General features: G+C 45.7%; 1 protein-coding gene across 3 annotated transcripts in view; it reads right to left on the bottom strand.

Annotated features, from left to right (window-relative positions):
* LOC105463367 (ankyrin repeat and sterile alpha motif domain containing 1B) overlaps positions 1–22,012 on the bottom strand; it is a 1,291,052-nt gene that overhangs the window by 16,861 nt on the left and 1,252,179 nt on the right. For all 3 annotated transcript variants that reach the window (XM_071072455.1, XM_071072454.1, XM_024787209.2), the window contains one exon: positions 1,735–1,902. In XM_071072455.1, coding sequence (XP_070928556.1) covers positions 1,735–1,902 — 168 coding nt within the window. The remainder of the gene's footprint in view (positions 1–1,734; positions 1,903–22,012) is intronic.

Genomic DNA, 22,012 nt, shown 5'->3' with positions numbered 1-22,012 from the left:
GGAGGATATTCCAGGTGTGGGGAGCAGGTGGCATAAAGGCCTCAGGTAGGAGTGAGCATTATATAGTCAAGGAATGGGAAGACCTGAGCATCAAAGAGGACTGTGGTGGGGGAACTGCATTCTGGGTACTTGGGGCAGAGGGTGCCATGACTGATCTCTGCTGTGTGGGGAGGGGAGTCTCAAGGAGCTGTACTGCATAGGCCTGGGGCAAGGTGGCAGTGGCCCCAGCTGGAAGAGAGATGGAGGAAGTGGGGAAGAGTGGACGGGACTGAGATATATTTTAGGGGTAGCGTTGATGGGATTTGCTCATGGGCTGGATACAGAGGTAAGGGGAAGATGGGAATCCCGGCTGACTTGTACACTTTGGGCTTGAGTTGCATGGTGAGTGGCTGTGGGGTGGGGAAGATGGTGAGAGAAGAGCTTTGAGGGGAAAATCAGGAATTGTGTTCTGGCCATGCTAAGTTTCAGATGTCTGTGAAGCATCAAGGTGGAAATGTGAAAGAAGTTGGCCGTGTGAGTCTGGAGATACAGAACTGGGAAGCAGTGTGTTGGGTTGGGTCGGTGCTGAGTGGGAGGACCAGGGGCTCAGAGCGTGGCGTTGGAAGAAAGATTTCAGAGGAGGTGCAGCTCCTGGGGATGGTGGGTAATGAGTGATGGGCACGGGAACGAATGGCTGGGGCTGGAGGGAAAGGTCCCGAAAGTAAACTGTCAGGGAAATGTGAGACCAGATGCTGGAGGGGTCATCCCTGTGGATGTTGATATTACCAAGAAGGGTGACAGGGATAGGCCTCCAAAAGAAGACTGAAAACAAGAACTGCATCGTCACAAAAGGAGGTGCCTCCTTGCAAACGTTAAAAATGCCTGCTGCTGTTCCCCTATGACAGTGGAGGTGGGGGCTGGTGAGGAGGAGGAGAGACAGTTCCAGATGGTAGGATTCGGGGGCGTGAGAGCAATGCATTCTGGGGGAGTCCCAGGGTTTCTAGTTTCTAGGATGCAATACGGCAGCCGGGGCAGAAACCAGATGGGAGGCTGGTTGGGAAACTTCCAGCTTTTGGATATTGCTACTACCAGAGAAGGCCGCTTTGAAGTCATGCAAGCCTGTTGGGACAGGATGTCTGCAGAGCCTGTGGGAGGGAAGAGGAAGAAATTCCTGGAGGAAGGCAGATGCTGAGAAGGAGGGGCTGCACCTTCTGAACAGTCACCATGCTGCAGGAAGCCTCAGCTGCGGGAGACAAAGCACCCGGGCCATGGCGCAGGCCTTGCATATAGCAGGGCAGCCTGTGCATCCAGCTTCCTCTAGCTGGGGACCGAGGACATCATCATTGTGTACCTCTGCAAACCTCTCTGGAGGCCAGGGGCTTGCAGGAGACTTTGCCCTCTGATGAGATGGCAGCTGAAGCCCCAGGGAACACTGCTCCCAAGCTTTCCCAAACCTTTAGTTAGGTAAAATTCACCAAGAACGGCAGTACCTGCTGCTGAGACCCTTCACAGGGTTTCTGCAGGTGACTGAGAAAGTAGATTTCTCTGGAGGCTCCAGGTTAAGAGAGACGGTCCCCAAGACTTGGTGGGAACCAGGCTGAGGTGATGATGGACACATGCCAGGAGGAGGCCAAGGTAAAGGATGAAGAACAGGCCCTGGATTCTAATGGCACCCACACCACACAAGGGCCTGGTTAGCAGCCCCTTTCCCTCCTGTTCAAGGTTTTTGAGAACATCTGTATCTTTTTTACTTACCACGGACTTGCGAATGCTAACGCGGGGCTTGGGGATGGGTTTGGAGGGTTTGTTTTCAAAGCTTTCCGGAAGTGTGGAGGAGTGTCCCCCTTTTCTTGCTTGTAGTGCTAGCTGGTAAGCGACTTCGAATGCCTGTCCCAGGGTTAGGATGATTTCGTAGGCTAAATTCTGCAAGAAAAATTGAGAAAGCATTTGCTACTGGCACACTGCAAATTAGAATGGGTGGAATGGCTGAGGAACACTGAGGGAGGTGAACTAGGGAGGAACTTGAACTACTTCACCAGAGGCAGCAGCGATTCAGTGGAAATCTACGAAGAACAGGACACTCCGGGTCCAACTTAGGGTTTACAGCAGGCATTAGTCACTTGTGAAAAGAAAAATCTTGGGACCCCAAATCACTAAGATAAAGGAAAAAGTCAACTGGGAACCGCATTGGGCAAACCTGCCTTGCATTCTATTCCTAAGTAAGATAGCTACAAAGATAAAAAAGCTACATACCTCCCTCACAATTTGCCCACAAGGAAATTTCCTGTGGACAAAAGACAGAACTCAAAGTCATCCCTCTGCTCATGTGTGAGATAAACGCATATCCGATTGCTTTCTTTGTCCTGTTGTTTCCCTAAGCCAGACTAAGGCATAAGTGACTATTCATGTAAATTGTGTATTCAGTGAAAGACTAATCAGAAACTCAAAATAATTCAACTGTTTGTCTCTTATCTACCTACGACCTGGAAGCCCCCTTCTCACTTCTAGTTGTCCTGCCTTTCTGGACCAAACCAATGTACTTCTTACACATACTGATTGATATCTCATGCCTCCTTAAAATGTATAAAGCCAAGCTGTGCCTTGACCACCTTGGGCACATGTTGTCAGGACCTCCCAAGGCTGTGTCACAGGTGCATTTTTTTTTTTTTTTTTAGACAGAGTCTTGCTCTGTCACCCAGGCTGGAGGGCAGTGACACAATCTCAGCTCACTGCAACCTCCACTTCCTGGGTTCAAGCGATTCTCTTGCCTCAGCCTCCCGAGTAGCTGGGACTACAGACGCATGCCACCACGCCCAGCTAATTTTTGTATTTTTAGTAGAGTCGGGGTTTCACTATGTTGGCCAGGCTGGTCTCAAATTCCTGACCTCGTGATCCACCCGCCTCGGCCTCCCAAAGTGCTGGAATTATAGGCGTGAGCCACTGTGCCTGGTCCACGGGTGCGTCTTTAACCTTGGCAAAATAAATGGACTGCGGCTTGTCTCAGATACTTTTTGTTTTACACACTGATAGGGGACACTTGCTTACAGATCCCCAGTTAGCCCCAGGAGGAGCAGGTTCCACAGCCCACCGGCCCCAGGAGCCCACGCCATTTAGAGCTCTCCCTGTGGGCAGCTGGTTTGCTCCCGAGGCCTTGGAAGGGAAGGAGTTACTACTGGTATTTCTGCTGAGTCCTGGGATCGCTTCAGCCTTGCCTGTGAGGATGATCCCGCACACACCACAGGAGGTGTTCCTGAGAAGTTTGGGTCTTTTTACCTCAAACTTCTGTGATTCAGTGAACATCTGTGAAACACAATCAAAATCTAATTTAGGCCTAGAGGAGAGGCATTAGTCATGCTGGTGTGGCGGCTCACAGTCGCAGCAGTGAGCACGCAAACAGTGCTCCAACAGAGCCAATTCCCCAGCGATTTCTTCAGGCTTTTGCTCTCCCTGTGGGTCCACTCTATATTTTATGATCAAATCAGCAAGAGACAGGAGATTCTGTCAGGCCAGATGCCGTGCCAAGCAGCGCCTGGGAGAAAAGTTCTTTTCCTCCGACCTTCAATCAGTCCTTTTCTCAAGACGATTTCTAGCTTTCTTCTCTTCTCCAAATCTGTATCTTTGATTTCTGCCTTTTCTTCCAAGCACAGCTCTGCCCGGTCTTCTCTCACCGAGAAACCATCACATTGTCTGACCCAAAAGAGGCAGAGTGTCCACCACACCCTGAGGTCACAGAGCGTCAGAGGAGCAGATGCATACTGGTCACAGAGAGCGTTCTGAAGGTCGCTGCGGCAGCTGAGAGCAGACACGGTCTACCCCAAGTTTTCTTATTTCTTTTTTTTTGAGACGGAGTTTTGCTCTTTTTGCCCAGGCTGGAGTGCAATGGGCATGATCTCGGCTCACCGCAACCTCCGCCTCCTGGTTTCAAGCAATTCTCCTGCCTCAGCCTCCCAGGTAGCTGAGATTATAGGCATGCGCCACCACGCCTGGCTAATTTTGTATTTTTAGTAGAGATGGGGTTTCTCCATGTTGGTCAGGCTGATCTCGAACTCCCCACCTCAGGTGATCTGCCCACCTCGGCCTCCCAAAGTGCTGGGATTATAGGCGTGAACCACCGTGCCCGGCCATCCAAGTTTTCACTCTGATGAATGTCCCTAGAATGTCTGCTCGTGGTTTCTCAAAAATCACAGAAATATCATTCTGCTGATGCTGATACTGCAACTAAGCGGACCCTTTCTGTTCCTGCCCATCTCCACCCTCATCGAGCGCTCTGGGAGCCCGATTCCCACACTGCCGCCGGGGAGATGTGTTTGTGATTGCTCCCATTTGATGATGATGGAAAGGAAGATGCAGGATGGCGCCTTCTGAGGCCATGGGGAAGAGGCCCAAGGGTTCTAGACCAACCAGATTTCAGATCCATGCCAGCTCTATTGTGATGGTCTCAGAACCAAGTGGGGAAAATGCCTCTGAGCTTGAGAGTTGGTTTGGGAGAGGATGTATCTGTCTCCTTTAAGTGAGTTGTCAGGAAATACTGACCCTACAAGACAGACATCTGCCTGCTGGAGATACTGCACCTTGCACAGCAAGCTGAGCACTTCCTTGCAATGAACACTGAGCCTGTGTTTGCCTCCAGAGATGAGTCAGCCTAGTAAATTAGTAACGCACCAGCAAATGATAGTGGAGGAGGCCTGAGAGACAGCTCTGACCATCACTGCACAAAGAGGGCTGAGCTCTTTCCACTGCCTACACTTGGCACTCACGTCACCGTCAGCTTTGCCTCTTAGTGTTTGCGTGGGTCCCCTGTGAAAGGCAGGCAGGGCTTCCGACTTCTGTAGTCTCAGAATGAAGATGCAGGCTCTTGCTCTTGTTCATGCTACTGTGGAAGATGGCTGATTTCCATCTGTTGGGGACATGTACCAGATATTCGTGTTCTAGGTGGGAAACTAGACTAAGATGAAGGTGTGAGATTCAGTGATTCTGTAACATGTGGTCTCTATCTGCTGTAACAGTGGAACTTAATGAGTGTGAATTCCTTTATCATTAACCTAAAAATAAGTTAGTGAAAGTGAGATCTACTTAAAGCTCCAGTATCTTCAAATTAAAGTAAGAAGACCTTCATTAGAGCAGTGAGGTTTTTCACATGACTATGGGAAGCCTAAAGGTTTTGGGAGAGAATGTTAGAAGTCCTGCCCTTTAATTTTTAATTAGTTCCTGGCATTAGGAAACTGCTCAAATAAGACACAGAGACCAGACTGTTGGATTAAGTTTTTCTACCTAATGGCTTCTCCTGGTTCCGCTTGCATTTTCCTTGACATCTTGCTTTGGTTTTATTTGAGAATGCTTTGCAGAGTTTCTTTTGTGATTATGTATAGCACAGGATTGGACACTGTTACCTTTCCTCTTTTGTCTGCAGCCTTACTGTTTGTGGTACTGCTGCTGGGTGCCAGGAGGGTCCATTGGCACTGAGACGCACCTTTCAGGCACTCTGTTGCCCATCCCGACACACCAGTGCCCTTTTGGGGAAACAGATGCTCATCCCATGGGACCTGAGGACACATGTGTGAATGGGGAAAGAACCCCCATCTTTTTGTAGGTTCATTTCTCCTGCCGCTCCTATCAACATTCCTACTATCTGAAATGGGAGAGTTGCTATCATGTACGAGGAGACTCTACTGGGATGAGGCTGAAAATTATATTGTAAAATCAGAAGGCCTAGGTGAGAAGCCCATCTTGCAAACCTCAATGATGCTGGCTGGCTCTGAAGAGCCCATGGTGACACCCAGAAAATCTGAAAGCCCAACTGTCTCTGCCTTCAACATATTATCCCTGCAACTGTGGGGAGGCAAGTGCCTGGTAGTGGGCCTGGCACATTGCAGGCACTGAAGGAATGCTTGCTTGCTTGCTAAATGAATGAATATCCAAAGGACGAGCTGGAGTAATCATAACATTTCTAGTTAATACTCAGTCTAGTTACCATTAAGGGAGAACTTAATAGGTGTGAGGGATGTGCCAAGCCTTATCTTTGTTTCATTTAAGTCTTCCCACAATCACGTGCAGTAGCTTATTATCCTCATTTTATAGATGAGGCAATGGAGGCTCAGAGGGGTGAAATAACTTTCCAGACATCACAGAGATAGAAAGTTACAAAACTTGACATGAGCCAATATCTGTGCTCAAAATCCCCTGCTCTTGGCCCAACCCCTGTGTCTACCCTGCTTGTCTCTAAGATGACTGCCATCAACTCTCCCCTCCTGTGCACACCATGGTGTTTCCCTGTTGAGAAGCTGAATCTGCTCTTTGAATCTGGATTGGTTTTACTGACTTGCTTGGCCCATAGGATGTAGCAGAAGCAACATGCTGAACTTGTGAGGCTGAATCATGAGGAGTCTTGCAGCTTCCTCCTGGGCCTCTAGGAACGTTACTCTGGAGAAATTAGTCATGTAAAAAGTCTCACCATCCTGGCTGGACACGGTGACTCACGCCTGTAATTCCAGCACTTTGGGAGGCTGATATTGTTTAGCTGTGTCCCCACCCAAATCTCATCTCGAATTATAGCTCCCATAATTCCCACATGTTGTGAGAGGGACCTGGTGGGAGGTAACTGAATCATGGGGGAGGGTCTTTCCCATGTTGTTCTTGTGACATTGAATAAGTCTCACAAGATCTGATGGTTTTATAAATGGGAGTTCCCCTGTACACGCTCTCTTGCCTACCGGCACATAAGATGTACCTTTGCTTCTCCTTTGCCTTCCACCATAGGCCTCCCCAGCCATGTGGAACTGTGAGTCCATTAAACCTCTTTTCTTTATAAATTACCCAGTCTTGGGTATGTCTTTATTAGCAGTACTAGAACAGACTAATACGGAGGCTGAGGTGGGTGGATCACTTGAGGTCAGGAGTTCAAGACCAGCCTGGCCAAAATGGTGAAACCCCATCTCTTCCAAAAATACAAGAGAAAAAATTAGCCAGGCTTGGTGGCAGACACCTGTAATCCCAGCTACTCGGGAGGCTGAGGCAGAAGAATTGCTTGAACCTGGAAGGCAGAGGTTGCAGTGAACTGAGGTTGCACCACTGCACTCCAGCCTGGGTGACAGAGCGAGACTCCATCTTTTTTTTTTTTTTTTTTTGAGACAGAGTCTCGCCCTTGCTGCCTAGGCTGGAGTGCAATGGCGCGATCTTGGCTTACTGCAACCTCTGCCTCCTGGGTTCAAGGGATTCTCCTGCCTCAGCCTTCCAAGTAGCTGGGATTACAGGCACCCGCCACCATGCCCGGCTATTTTTTGTATTTTTAGTAGAGACAAGATTTCACCATGTTGGCCAGGCTGGTCTCGAACTCCTGCCCTCAGGTGATCCACCCACCTCAGCCTCCCAAAGTGCTGGGATTATAGGCATGAGCCACTGCGCCTGGCCGAAACTCCATCTTAAAAAAATAGAAAAAAAAATAGGTCTCACCATCCTGAGATCATCATGCTATGAGGATGCCTGAGCTAGCCACAAGGAGAGGCTGCCTGGACAGGAACAACGGTTTCAGCCAGGCCAGCCCAGGCTCAAGATTTGGGAGTGAAGGGGTCTCAAAGACATTGGAGCTCCAGCAGACATCACATAGAGAAGACTCAAGGCCCAGACAGCTGGCTCCAGTCGGACTGCCCCAGCATCTCCAGCCATTGCAGGCACCCTGGCTGAGGCCCCAGATATTGTTGAGCAGGACTGCCACACCCAGTCCAGATCCCTGACTTACAGAATTGTGAGTATAATAAATGGATGTTGTTTTATATTCTGGGGTGGTTTATTACACAGCAATAGATAACTGGAACACCATGTGATGCTGCAGAAGGCTGGCTGGACCCTCATTCAGACAACAGGAAGATGACCCATGAGCCCAGGAGCTGTGATGAATGCAGCTTAGCCAGGAGGCCAATCCTGGAGCCACCCCGTCCCCATGCCTGGCTGTCCTGGCTGTGGGGAAGCTGGCTGATCACAGCGAGCACTAAGGTGTCCCATCCCGTCTGCTGGCTCAAACCACAGTGCTGCAGTGAAGTCAGCAAAATCATGCTCTCGTCTCCACTTACTACCTCCCTTGGGCATCAATTCAAACTCACTTAGCTTTACCTTTATTACCTCACGTCTCTCTAATGCTGTAACCTGGCCTGTCTCTGACCTTGGCTCCTCCTGCCTCATATAAGCTCATTGGAAGATACTTGCCTTGGTCTTTCTAGCATAATTCTCTTGAGACACATTTATTATGGCAATTGATCTGCAGTATTTTCTACCTTACAGAGACCACCAGTGAAAGAGGGCTGCATGTGTGTGCATGTGTGCACGTGTGTGTGTGTGTGTGTGCATGCGGGGTGCAGGTATGAGGGTTGATTACTGAAAACAGCATACTCTGAGCCTTGGTTTTCTCATCTTAAAATGGGGATAATACCACACGCAGTACCCACCTAACTGGATTGTTCTGATAATGGCTAATAATATTATTTAACAAAATGGCAATACCGGCTAGCATGTATTATTTACTGTGTGCCATGCACCACGCCAAGTGCTTCAACATGGACTCTTTAATTCAATCCTAACCACATCTGTATGCCGTAGGTCTATTACTTCCATTTTGCACATGAGATAATTACGCTCAGAAAGGTTAAATAACTTGCTCATGAAGTCAGCACCCAACCAAACTGGGCTTTGAATCCAGTTGTTCTGAGAGGCCGTGCTCCTCTTCTTCTAAGTTCTACACCTTAGAACTATACATTAGATAAAATAAAAAAAATTCTGTAATCTGTTTAAAAAAAGTTTAAAAAACACGAGCCAACTGAGCTTCCAAGTGACTGACCCATCTTGGCTGTGGTGAGGTCACCTACTGGCCCATTTGCCTGGGTCTCGTGCCCAGCCTGTCTGAGAGACAGCCTGCAGGCCAGGGGTGTACTTTGTGACTCGACAGAGACCATCAACACAGGAATTCTTCATCTTAGCCAGGCGTGCACGCCTGTAATCCCAGATACTTGGGAGGGTGGGTGATGTAAAAGATATGACGCAACTCCCATCCTTAGTAGTGGCTATTTGGGAAGAAGGGCAGGGAGTCCCAGTCCAATGGGGAAAAACCTCCTCAGAAGCACAGGAATTCTCCTCTTCCCTTCCCTTCTCTTCTTTCCCGGGGATTTTTTTTTCTTTTTTTTTTTTTTTTTTGAGATACGGTCTCACTCTCTCACCCAGGCTGGAGTGTAGTGGTGTGATCTCAGCTCACTGTAATCTTGCCTCTGGGGTTCAAGTGATTCTCCTGCCTCAGCCTCCCAAGTAGCTGGGATTACAGGCCTGCACGCCTGGATGATTTTTGTATTTTTTTTTGGTAGAGATGGGGTTTCACTGTGTTGGCCAGGCTGGTCTCGGACTCCTGGCCTCAAGTGATCTACCTGCCTGGGCCTCCCAAAGTGCTGGGATTACAGGCATGAGCCACTGTGCCTGGCCAGGGATTTTGATCTGCAAATTAAGAACTGCTACATTAGAGGAGCTTAAGAAACGATGGTATCATAAAGATAAATCCTAATGCAATCACGGGATGCAAACTTGCTTTTCTTGTGCAAACTGAAGATATGCAGGTCAGCCTTATATTTACTGTGGTTTCTTCAAGGCAGTCATGGATATTGAACATCACCACAGATATTTACCAAGCTCCCTCCATGTGTTAAGGGCTGTGTCCCTGGTGCCAGGCCCATGCCTAGCCTATAGACAATGTCCAGGAAGTGCTCACTGAATGACATGGGGGAGCGAAAGGGTCCATCAAGTCTCTCATTACATCCAGAGAAGGCTCATGGAGAGACAAAGAGATTTTCCTCACCATCCTCCTGCATCTTTGTCCCCGAGGCTATACCCAGCATATTCATCAGTCTAGTATGAGAAAAACTGTGTCATAAATGGTGGGCAATCTGTCCCCTAGAAAAAGCTCTGGCCACCAAGGTAATTAATTTATTTTAACTGGTACATCACTAAGACTTTTCCGTTTCTTAGTTTGAAAATCTCTTAGGCACAGGGGTTCACTGATATATGTGCAAAAATATTATTAAAGTGTTTAAATTTTCATTATTAGAGGACTGATTAAGTAGAATACTAGGTAGCCATTTAAAATGAAAACTGGAGGTGGGTCGATTGCCTGAGCTCAGGAGTTCAAGACCACTCTGGGCAACATGGTGAAACCCTGTCTCCACTAAAATACAAAAAATTAGCCAGGCGTGGTGGTGCACACCTGTAATCTCAGCTACTTGGGAGGCTGAGGCCGGAGACTTGCTTGAGCCCAGGAGGCAGAGGTTGCAGTGAGCCGAGGTCACACCACTGTATTCCAGCCTGGGCGACAGAGTGAGACTCCATCTAAAAAATAAAATAAAATAAATAAATAAATAAATAAATAAAGGGTTAAAAGACTATGTAAGAATATATGTATGCATATACACATAGATAGGATCTGTATACATGCATAGAAAATGGCGATATGGATCAAATGTGAATAGCAGTTATCACTGCATATTGAGACTGGATGATGTGTCTCTTTATATTTTGTATGTTTTGAACTTTATTTAAATGAGGATTAATCATTTTTACAGTCATAAAATATGATAATTTTGATAATTAAAAACAAGAGAAAGTCTTTTGAGTTTAAAATAGTCTTATTCTTGCTTTTTTTTTTGAGACAGGGTCTTGCTCTGTTGTCCAGGCTGGAGTGCAGTGGCACAGTCATGGCTCACAGAAGCCTTGACCTCCCGGGCTCACATGATCCTCTCACCTCAGCCTCTGGAGTAGCTGGGACCACAGGTAATGTGTCATCACACCTGGCTAATTTTTGTATGTTTTTTAGAGACAGGGTTTCAACATGTTGCCGAGGATGTATCTTATTCTTTCTGCTTCACCTTGGGGTTCTGTGGGTCTCTTCATTCTCTGGCTAAGAGGGCTGGGAACTGCTTTCCAGCAAAATCTGGTCCCTCTCTGCAGGTGCTGTCATGGCTCACTTGTATGTGCCAGGAAGCTGCCCATTCATTTGGCAAAGAATCTTGTTTAGGCTTTTCAGTTTTCACACCGGATGCCAATTCTAACATCTTCTCAGTAAGACTCTAAAGTATCAAGCTCTTCCTTTAAGCTGCAACCCTAATGCGTCTACTCTAAGTGCGGAGTTGACCCTTTAGTGGTCCAGCTTCTACTAAGCCCAAGTGAAAAATGCTGTTATGTGGATATAAACTTATACACATGCAGTCAATCTGCTCTTGTAGCTGTGCAAAGTTTGATCTCTGCACGAAGTCAAACTGCCTATGAACTTGAACCATACTTTATTTCCTTTCATAATGATGATAAAGCAGTGGCAGCAGCAGCTACACACGATATTGTCTACTACATCCTAGGGACGAGGCTAAATGCCTTCTGTGGATTGTCTACCCCTCACAACACCTCATAGAGGAGGAAAGACCATCCTCATTTTACGTGTGAGAAACTAAGGATCAGCGAAATTGACAACTTGGCCAAGTTCATACAGCAGAACCAGGATCCAAGTGCAGATCTGACTTCAGATTAGCCAGTGTTTCATGCCACTGGGCCATCCTACCTTCATTGCTTTCATGAACGTGCTGGTGTTCTGTGCCTATTTCATTGAGGCACCCTCTAGAACACCACCTTGTGTTTTGGAGATTCACTGTACAAATGTTTGTGAAGACATTATTACACAGTATCCCCTCATGGGGGCCTAGGACAGAAAGTTCTTTCATACTTAAGCCTTATTAAAATATTGTTTTCTGAAAGGAAGGGGTATACTTTTCTTTCAAAGAAATACGGAGCATAAAATTACTGCATTTCCCTTTTTGCCTTGACCTCCAGGAAGCTCAGAGCTAAAAGCTCATAGCTAGAGAGAGCTCAGCTCCCACACCTTTACAGAACTCTGTGGTCTGTATATTGATACTACAACTTTTCCCTTGATATGGAGCTTCCTTTTAGTCTGTATTTTCCCTAATTCAGATTTGTGTATAAATATATATTTTCAGACTACTACACCTATTCATGTAGGTTGTCTTCAATCCTTTATGGAATGAGGCATGGTAGAAACAGTGTCCATTTGTTCACTTAGATATTTATCCCAGGGCTTACTTTGTTGAACGCATTGCTGCCCAAATGGCTGACAAGGTATGTCAGGCATAAAGCTTCATCTCATCTGGCAAATATGACAAAGGAGGAAGGAATCTGAGGAGGAGGCCATCTAGGGAGGAAAGGCCCTCCTGGCCCAGGCTGGGAGTTGCTCTTTCTGAGTGGACCATTTTGACCTGCCTGGTTTGCATTACCATTAGAAAAACAACAGCCACATTTTCATGACTGGAATGGAATGAACAAATGTATTCATTCCATAGCATCAGAGAGCTGCAGGCCCAGACAGGGGTCATCAGAAGCTCACCCACACATGAAGAGGGCACAGATGCAGACACGTTCAAAGGAAGGGCTGTGTCTGTATGTGGGAGCCCAGGGCAGAAAAGCTCGGGTGTCATAAAGTACCTCAGGAGGTCTGCTAGAAAAGTGTCTATCAGTGAATAGAGGTCATAAACAGAGTCCCTGGATCACCTGCATAGGCCAGCTCCATCATGGGCTACCTACCTATAGCACCTATTGCCACTGAGAAGTGGGTGTGGTCCAGGTGACCTGTCAGTCCCTTTCTACCCTGGGAGTTTCAGGATTTTCTGATTAGAAGGGGCTATCTTTTACCCAGGCAACTACAGATTCAGTTTAGAGATGCATGCACAGTTGATGCTGTGCTAAACAGCGGCATGTTACCCAGAGGCCAGACTGCAGGGCTCCATAACCCACAAGCTAGAGCTCAGACAGGCAGTCACCACCAAGGGGCTGCCCTTCATCTCAGAAAACATCTTCATTCCAGCAATCACCCCCAAATGCTGTTCCGAATGGCCAAGCATTTCATCTATTATAAAATGGCTTTTGTTCTTGGCAATACACGCGTTTGCCATCTCCCACCTTTGCCTGGTGAGTTACTGCTTATCCTTGAAAACTCACCTTGGGCATCACATCTCCAGAAACCTTATTTGAATCCCCTTTCCTGTGCCCCCCACCCTGGCTAAGTTAGGTGCCCCTCCTCTGTGGTCCCACAATACCTTAGGCACAGCCGTACTTACCACGTGATATTTATTATGATTTTCTCTTTGTAGGGCTGATTCCCCCAGTTGACTGAGCTCCTTAAGGGCTCTGGTCTCACTAGCCTTTGCATCTCTAGGGCTTTGAATAGGTCAGGTGCTCAAGAAATGTTTGTTGGCTAAACACAAAAAGGAAGTTGCCTGGTAGGTCCCTAAGAGAAGTGAACTTGCACCTTAAGGTTAAGAAAAGGGGGAATATGGATGGCCAGAGCCAATTCCTTCCTTCTGTCTTCTCTCCCACAGGCAGACCTGAAGAACAAAAGCTAGACAAGTGCAGATAATGCCACAGGGGGCCTGAAGACACAAGACTTTTTTTTCAATCTGGGTTCTCAGTGGGGTCTCCAGAAAGAAGCGACATTTCTTTTTAGGCTATGTTTTGCTGGTACTTGTTTTTTTAAGACCTGGGGTAAGCCTGGTCTACAAGTTGCTTCACCCACGTCCTAAGGCAAAAATAACTTCGAGAATATTCTAGGCAAAGTCACAGACTTCATTGACATCTCTTTAGCTCTACCTATAGTTAGTTCTCTCAAGTACCAGCCAGAAATGAGTCTTCATAGACTGTATAGAAATAAATAGTGCCCAATCATAGCCTTCAGCATTTAGAAAGAAATATTAGCAATTCTGCTAAGATGTCTATCTGGGCCAAGATGACAAATCAACTGGCCAAAATGCAGGTAGCTTCTTTAGGGCTAATTTTGGCTAACTAAAAGAGCCACGAGATTCCTTTAGCTCCCTAATTATAACAGGGGCAGATGAAGAAAATTTTGAAAATATAAAGAATAAAGGAGAAAATAAAATTCAGCTATGAAACTCTACTGTTGGGATATGGCTATTGCTAACATTTTGGTGCATTTTCTTTTTATATTTGTATATACACCCAAATACTTCCATTTCCTATATGAATATTTAAATATGAATTTAAAAACTAGAATACTTTGAGTCTAAAATCATAATCATACTTTATATGCAGTCTCATAAGTTGCTTTTTCATACAGCATTATCTCATAGTTGGTCTTCACATGCCATTACACGTTCTTCAAAAACCAGATTTTTAAAGGGGGCGAGCATTCCACTGTATCTGCTGAGGTTTAACTTTACGCCTCACCCCAAGTACAGGAGATTGGGCCCTGCTTTGTTAAACCATGACTTGCTTCCTTACATTAATAGCATTCCAGGTTCTCTGTGGATGGCATGCACTGCAGCCCCACACACTGGTCACCTGTCTTCATGGAACCACAGCCCAAGGTGGCTGGCCAGCAGCCCTGTCACATCCATCCAGAGGGACTGGCCTGCCTGGGAGGAAGAAACATGCAATCTTTATCCTGTGACTTGGCCAGGGTTTGTGGAAAGGCGGTATAGGAGGAAGAAATGCCAGACTTCAACCTCTCCCCTGCTCCTCAAAAGTAAAAGCTCCAGTGGAAGCTGTAGGGAACTCTTCACTAACTTTTTGTTTTTTTCAAGACAGGGTCTCACTACGTCACCCGGGCTGGAGTGCAGTGGCACGATTTCGCCTCACTGCAACCTTCGCCTCCTGGGTTCAAGCAATTCTCCAGCCTTAGCCTCCTGAGTAGCTGGGATTACAAGTGCCTGCTACCACACCTGGCTAATTTTTTGCATTTTAGTAGAGATAGGGTTTCACCATTTTGGCCAGGCTGGTCACGAACTCCTGACCTCAAGCGATCCGCCTGCCTCGGCCTCCTGATGTGCTGGGATTACAGGTGTGAGCCACCGTGCCTGGCCTCTTCACTAACTTGTGAGGCCCTGGACATGGGTCACTCACCAGATTCAAACCTTTTAAATTTGAACCCTTGTTGTTTAAATCTTTCTCAAATGGATATGCCTGTTTCCTTGGTATAGTCAGCACAGTAAATATAAATGGCTTTTCCTTTACTTATTGCAGGTACCTACCTGATACCCCGAGTTCACTATTCTAAATTGAATGAATGAGTTGCCATGCCTCCACACCGACCACGTGTTCACACAGACTAAATGTTAGGCTTCCAACTTGCACGTCCCTCCTTTTGGAGAGCCCACCCTGCTGGCTGCTGGTGCACTGCCCGGGTGGCATGGATCTGATTTTGCTGTAACTATTTGCTTGTGTCCCTTCATCTCCTGCTGGACCATAAGCTCCTGGAGAGCAGGGATGTGTGTCTAACACATGGCAGGCACTCTATCAACAAAGGAATGCATTTTATATGGAATCTGACCTTTGTCCTCAGATGTGGAAGAACGCAGCAACCAACATATGTCGTGAACCAAACACTGGGACACAAATCCTCACACAGGGTCTGACAAGAATATAATCATCACTATTAACTGCTTCTGCTACTCCCCGTGTCCTCAGCCGCTAAGAGTTATTGGACACCATGTGCTGGAAATGCGTATGTGTCACCTTGTTTAATCCTTGCAGTCACCATAGGAGGTATCCTATTATAATCTCTATTTTACAGATTAGGAAACTGAAGATTAGAGGCATTCTTTTTTATTTTTTGAGTCAGAGTCTCACTCTGTCACCCACGCTGGATTGCAGCGGTGCCATCTTGGCTCACTGCAACCTCCACCTCCTGGTTCAAGTGATCCTCATGTCTCAGCCTCCTGAGTAGCTGGGATTACAGGTATATACCACCACACCTGGCTAATTTTTGTATTTTTAGTAGAGATGGGGTTTCACCATGCTGGCCTGGCCGGTCTTGAACTCCTGAGCTCAAGAGATCCACCCACCTCGGCCTCCCAAAGTGCTGAGATTACAGGCGTGAGCCACTGCGCCTGGCATTTTTTTTTTTTTTTTTTTGAGACAGAGTCTCATCCTGTCTCCCAGGCTAGAGTGCAGTGGTGGGATCTCTGCTCACTGTAACCTCCGCCTCCCAGGTTCGAGCGATTCTCCCGTCTCATTCTTAGGTTCAATGGATTCTCCTGCCTCAGCCTCCTGAATAGATGGGATTACAGGTGTGCACCACCATGCCTGGCTAATTTTTGTATCTTTAGTAGAGACAGGGTTTTACCATGTTGGCCAGGCTAGTCTGGGACTCCTGACCTCAGGTGATCCGCCCTCCTTGGCTTCCCAAATGCTGGGACCCAGGCACCACTGTGCCTGGCCTGTGGCATTCTCGCCCAAACTATGAGGCTAAGAGCACAGATCTGTGATTCAAAACCAGACTGATTCTAAAGGCCACCCCCTGAACATGACACTTGACTGACAGTTATTTAGAAGTGGGGGGTACAACAAATACCTGCATAAATGCTGCAAAGCAATCTGTGAAAACCATTTCAGAATGTCTGGTTTCTAACTTTACAAAAAATAGGATCAATTTAAGGCACTGATAACTTTGTCTCCCCATCCCCAAAATAGGGATGAGAAGAAATAAAGATTATTAATCTCTGAATATCCAACCACCTTTGTCTTTGTGGCCCGGTTAGTTCTCAGTGATTTATGCCAATGGAGAGGAGATGTGGATAAATGAAACCCAGCACTGTTAACTTATCTATTCTTTTTTGGGAGGTGGTGGTGTTAGTGTACAAGGACCATTGGGATGGGATGCTGTCTTTTTTATTCCATCAGGGCCATTTGCTACTCTTAGGAGCTGCGTCCTTCCTGCAGCTGACTTGCTGATGAGTTTCAGCTGGCTGGACAGGACCAGGGAAATGCTTCTACTTTACCCGTAGGTTGACACTCTTTATGTGGAAGAGTAACCAGGGAAAGTGTTTGAGTTCAATTTTTAAGGGCTCTATGCACTGTGACATTTTCTTATATTGCCATTTCTTTTCACAGTATCACAGTCAAATACGTTGAAGGCTATTTTCAGGTGGAGAAAATGAGAAACAGAATGAGAGAGATCACCTGCCTCCATGATATTAATTCAGTTGTCGGAGGTGAACTAACATCAACAATAGCAAGAATTCTTTTGCATCTTTAAGTTCTCACTTTGTGGGACAATCTCTGCAACATAAGCCATACATATTTTTCTTCAGGGACCTCAAACTACTCCATGGAAGTAATCTTGGCATTTAAGAAAGTGCCCAAGAATTTACATTTTTCTTTTTCTTTCTTTTTTTTTTTTTTTGACAGAGTCTTGCTCTGTTGCCTAGGCTGGAGTGCAGTGATGCAATCACAGCTCAGTGCCTCCCAGGCCCAAGCGATCCTCCCACCTCAGCCTCCTGAGTAGCTGGCACTATAGGTGTCTGCCACCATGCCGGGCTATTTATTAAATTTTTTTTTTTTTTGCAGACATAGGGTTGCCCTATGTTGCCCAGGCTGGTCTTGAACTCCTGGACTCAAGTGATCCTCCCACCTCAGCCTCCCAAAGTGCTGGGGATTACAGGCATGAGCCATTGTGCCCAGCCAGGAATTTAAATTTTATTAAACTGATGAGAAAATCAACAAGCAAACTCATAGCAGAGCCAAAGTTGGAAGTGGTGTTGGTATCACTGATCACGACCACGTGGTGGACGCTAATGTTTTCCTTGCCCCACACTTTGGCTGGCTTCGTGCATATGGATGGGAGAGTACTACAGAAGGTGATCACACAGTCGGCTGACCATGTTTTCCTGCGTTTTGTCACTTCTGTTTCTCCAGCTTAGATCCTCGCATGGCCCACGTTCAGCCAAGAAAGCACAGGGAAGAGGGAGCTCCGTCTCCCACACGTCCCGCCCACCCCGCACCATGTCTTCAACATTCTCTACGCACTCCTGAGGCCGTCTCAGCCTTGCCATGTGCTGCACACCGAGGAGCACAGGATTTGGGAGTTGCAAGCGAAAAATGAGCATGGTTAAAAATATCAAAGACTGCAAACATATTCTTTACAGAGGAGTGAGAATTAGCAAGGGTCTGGCGGCAAAGCCATGGCTTTTAATGCTATTAAAAAGAAATAACACCTTTCAACATTTAAAACTATTGAATGAGGCTCTTCTCAGATATTTGATACAAATCTGATACTCCCATGGGGAATGCATCAAAATCTTTCTATGTTGACCTATATCAACTCTCTGTTACTGAGAAATCTAGAATAACTGGCAAATAAAATACAGAAGACAACAGTTTTGAAATTACCTTGGTTGTCCCTGTCTCTCACCTATAGTGGCCTTCTGAGGACCATCACTTCAGCCTTGGGATCTGGTGGCCACTGAAATACCCGTTCCCTCTCTTGCATTCCATTTGTGTAGAATTCTCTCCACTCATTTAAGAGCAGAGGAGAGAAAAGCTGAGTCCATTTTTAACTCTCACAACTCCTAGTCTCATAACACATCCTTCTTTTCTGCTCACCCTATGGTTCCCTCTTCCCCAAGTTCTCACTGCCTAGAAGGTGAAGTTAGGGGAAGCTTTGGTTCTACAGTGGGTGAGATGTGTTCCAGGCCTAGCAAGTTAGCTTTGTGATTAGAAATCAGCTCCGACAATAACGGGAGTGTAGACTCCAGAATACAGAAAAGGCTTGGTGCTTGCCTGTGGGTATATACTGGCTTTTTTCTTGACAACCCTAATTCTGTTTTGCTCTAGTCTCTTTATTTTCATCTCCCCATCATTTAAAACCAAAAATATCACAAGCTGAATTTATGGTAGATTCCAAGCAACAAAAACAGGCTTAGAGATAATCAAATGTAACATTTTCCAAAATGTGTTCTGCAGAAGGCTACCCCTGTGGGGTGCTCTCCAAAAAAAAAAAAAAAAAAAAAAAAAAAAAAAAAAAAAGGCTGGGTGCAGTGGCTTCCGTCCGTAATCCCAGCACTTTGGGAAGCCGAGGTGGGCGGATCACGAGGTCGGGAGATCGGGACCATCCTGGCTAACATGGTGAAACTTCATCTCTACTCAAAATACAAAAAATTAGCCGGGCGTGGCAGCATGAGCCTGTAGTCCCAGCTACTCGGGAGGCTGAGGCAGGAGGATGGCATGAACCCGGGAGGCGGACCTTGCAGTGAGCTGAGATGGCGCCACTGCACTCCAGCCTTCCAGCCTGGGCAACAGAGTGAGACTCTGTCTCAAAAAAGAAAAAAAAAAGGCTACCATGGTCAAATAAGCTTGAGAAGCCCCACATGCTCCACCCCCTGCTCGCATCTGAGCACATTCAAGGCCCCACAGAGTCCCACAGTACATAAACTACGTTAAGCTCACATCCTAGCTTCTGTGGGGGGGCTGCAGGCCTACTTTCCCGGACTACAGTTTCTATGAGAAAATGCTCTGAACTTCAAATCTAACTGTCCATAAACTGGAAACTTCCTAAACATCACTGAATTTTCTTGATGATATCAGATAAAAACATAGGATATGTGATAACAGTACATAAAAACACGTGACCCATAAGAGGTCTTTAAGGTCAAAAAAGCAGTAACTTCACAATTAAAAATGTATACATACTTATTCAGCTAAAAGGTTAAATGTGTATTTGAGGTATTATAGGTTATTCTTTAGTTGGTTTTTTTTTTTTTTTTTTTTTTTTTTTTTTTTTGCCATTTGGGGCAGCCCAGGGGACTGATTCATATCAAAAGCATTTTAAGCCTTCAAGACTGGACTGGTATTGAACTGCCCTACATAAAGATACAAAATCCATGCTCAAAGAAGCTTTTTTTAGTGCAAGTGAAGCTTGTTGCATCTCAGAATTGCTCAAAGTCTCAGGTTAAGGCTGGTGGCCTTTGTTACTAATTTTGAGGTTTGACAAACTGTGTTCACCTAGAGAAGATTAAAATGGAGGATCTGTGTAAGATGAAAGTCCTTTGGAACTGATATGAGAATCCTAAGCTAGTAATGTCTACATTAAATCAAACATCTGGATGAAAAGATAAATGTTGAAGCAATTCTCTACATGTTTTTCCAAGTGTATGGGGGATATGATGTTCATCATAAAACGAAACAGTCGACTATTTCTTCCCCCAACATTTCACCTCACTATTCTGGTGTCACATATATTTATACATATAGCTAATAAACTCAAGGGGGCAGACAGTCCACAGAAACCCATTTTAGTTTGATGTGGAAAAATGCTTTAGATACTCTGATGAAGGCAAATTATGTATTACCTTAAAAACCGATTTTATTGAAAGAAATGCTGTAATACTTAGGAAAAAGGTGGCATTGATCCTGAAAAGTATCAGAATATTCATGTTGATGTTCAATGCAAACACGGTCTAGAGGCAGCAAGGTTTGGGGAGTCAATGTTTTCTTTCTGCTGTTTCTATTTTTTTTTTTTTTTTTTTTGAGACGGAGTCTCGCTCTGTCGCCCAGGCTGGAGTGCAGTTGCGCAATCTCGGCTCACTGCAAACTCCACCTCCTGGGTTCACACCATTCTCCTGCCTCAGCCTCCTGAGTAGCTGGGACTACAGGCGCCCACCACCGCGCCCGGCTAATTTTTTGTATTTTTAGTAGAGATGGGGTTTCACCGTGTTAGCCAGGATGGTCTCGATCTCCTGACTTCGTGATCCACCCGCCCTGGCCTCCCAAAGTGCTGGGATTACAGGCTTGAGCCACCGCGCCCGGCTTGCTATTTCTATTTTAATGTTTATTTATTGCTTCCACTTTTCCAATCCTTTCATAATGGCAGTAGGAAAACTTTGGAAGATAAATACACAACTGACAAACCTATCTTATGTCTTTTAGCAGAAAAAGGGTCAGGCTGTTAACTGACGTCAGCAGGCAGGGAGAGGGAGGAGGTGAAGAAACCAATGCTGAACACCTGTTATTTATGAGGCACTCTACATATGTTCTTTCATTTCACTCCTGGCAAAAACCTGCAAGGTAGAAACTCTTGTCTCTGTTCTCTAGCTATGAAAATTGGGACTCGGAAAAGTCCAGCAACTTCTCTAAGACCAGGGAGTAGACGGATAGCTGATTTAGGATGTGAACTTTGGTATTCCGTTCTTTCCATGACATCAGTCCAATCCCTATAGAGAAAGGTGTTTCACATAAACCAAAATAGATGTGAACAGGATGATATTTGACTGTATAAAGAAACAATCACATTTTACAAGAACTGCAAGTTATGTTTAAGGCACCAGAAACCTAACACTGCACATCCTTGTAAACCCTGAATGAAATGGCTTTAATCAACACTTTAATCCCATGCAAACAAACGCTTCCTGAGATATTTAGAGTAGCCTTGCAGGGCGTTGCTTTGCAGTCTTTACTGTTACCACATACTACTTTTATATTACTCTCCTCAAGCCTCCGCAAATGGAAGGGATTTTTTTCTTTTTAAAGGCCCATGATCATTCTTTCCCAGTTTCAATGTTTAAAAACCAAAAGGGGTGAGGAACATGTAGCACGATACAAATGCTCTGAGCATGAGCTGCCTGACTCACGGACCTTAGGCTGGTGTAGATTTTGGATTACAGTTGGCCTCGGCCTATAGGTGTTCATCAGAACGGGAAAACGTTGCTTCAGGCAGTCTTCTACCGATGACATTGAACTGGGGGCTGGCCTCTCATGAATATATTAATAGGTGATTCCTGATTCTTTGAATATGTATATTTCAAACCCAGTGAGCAGAGCAGAATCATCAAACTTAAGTGGCATTTTCAAATTCTTCTGATTATTAATATACTATATCAGAGATATCCTCAAGCAATTTGTACCACCTCAAGGGCTTATCAATCTTAAAGAAACATTTGTTGTTTCTTTTCATTGTTTTCATTTTCCAAGTTAGTAATATATGAGCTAGTCTTTTAGGTTTAATGACAAGTATGGCTATAAGTGGAAGTGGTGTAATCCTGTAAGGATGTCATTACAAGACTTTTTTTTTTTTTTTTTTTAGCCCAGGCTGGAGTGCAGTGGCATGATCATAGCTCAGTGAAGCCTCAATCTCCTGGGCTCAAGGGATTCTCTCATCAGCCACTGGGACTACAGGTGTGCATCACCACACCTAATTTTTTTTTTCTTTTGCTAGAGA

Source organism: Macaca nemestrina, chromosome 10 (assembly GCF_043159975.1).
Source record: "Macaca nemestrina isolate mMacNem1 chromosome 10, mMacNem.hap1, whole genome shotgun sequence".
NCBI classification, from domain to species: Eukaryota; Metazoa; Chordata; class Mammalia; order Primates; family Cercopithecidae; genus Macaca; species Macaca nemestrina.
Note: the sequence above shows the minus strand (reverse complement) of the source record. Positions and strands in the feature narration are given on the sequence as shown.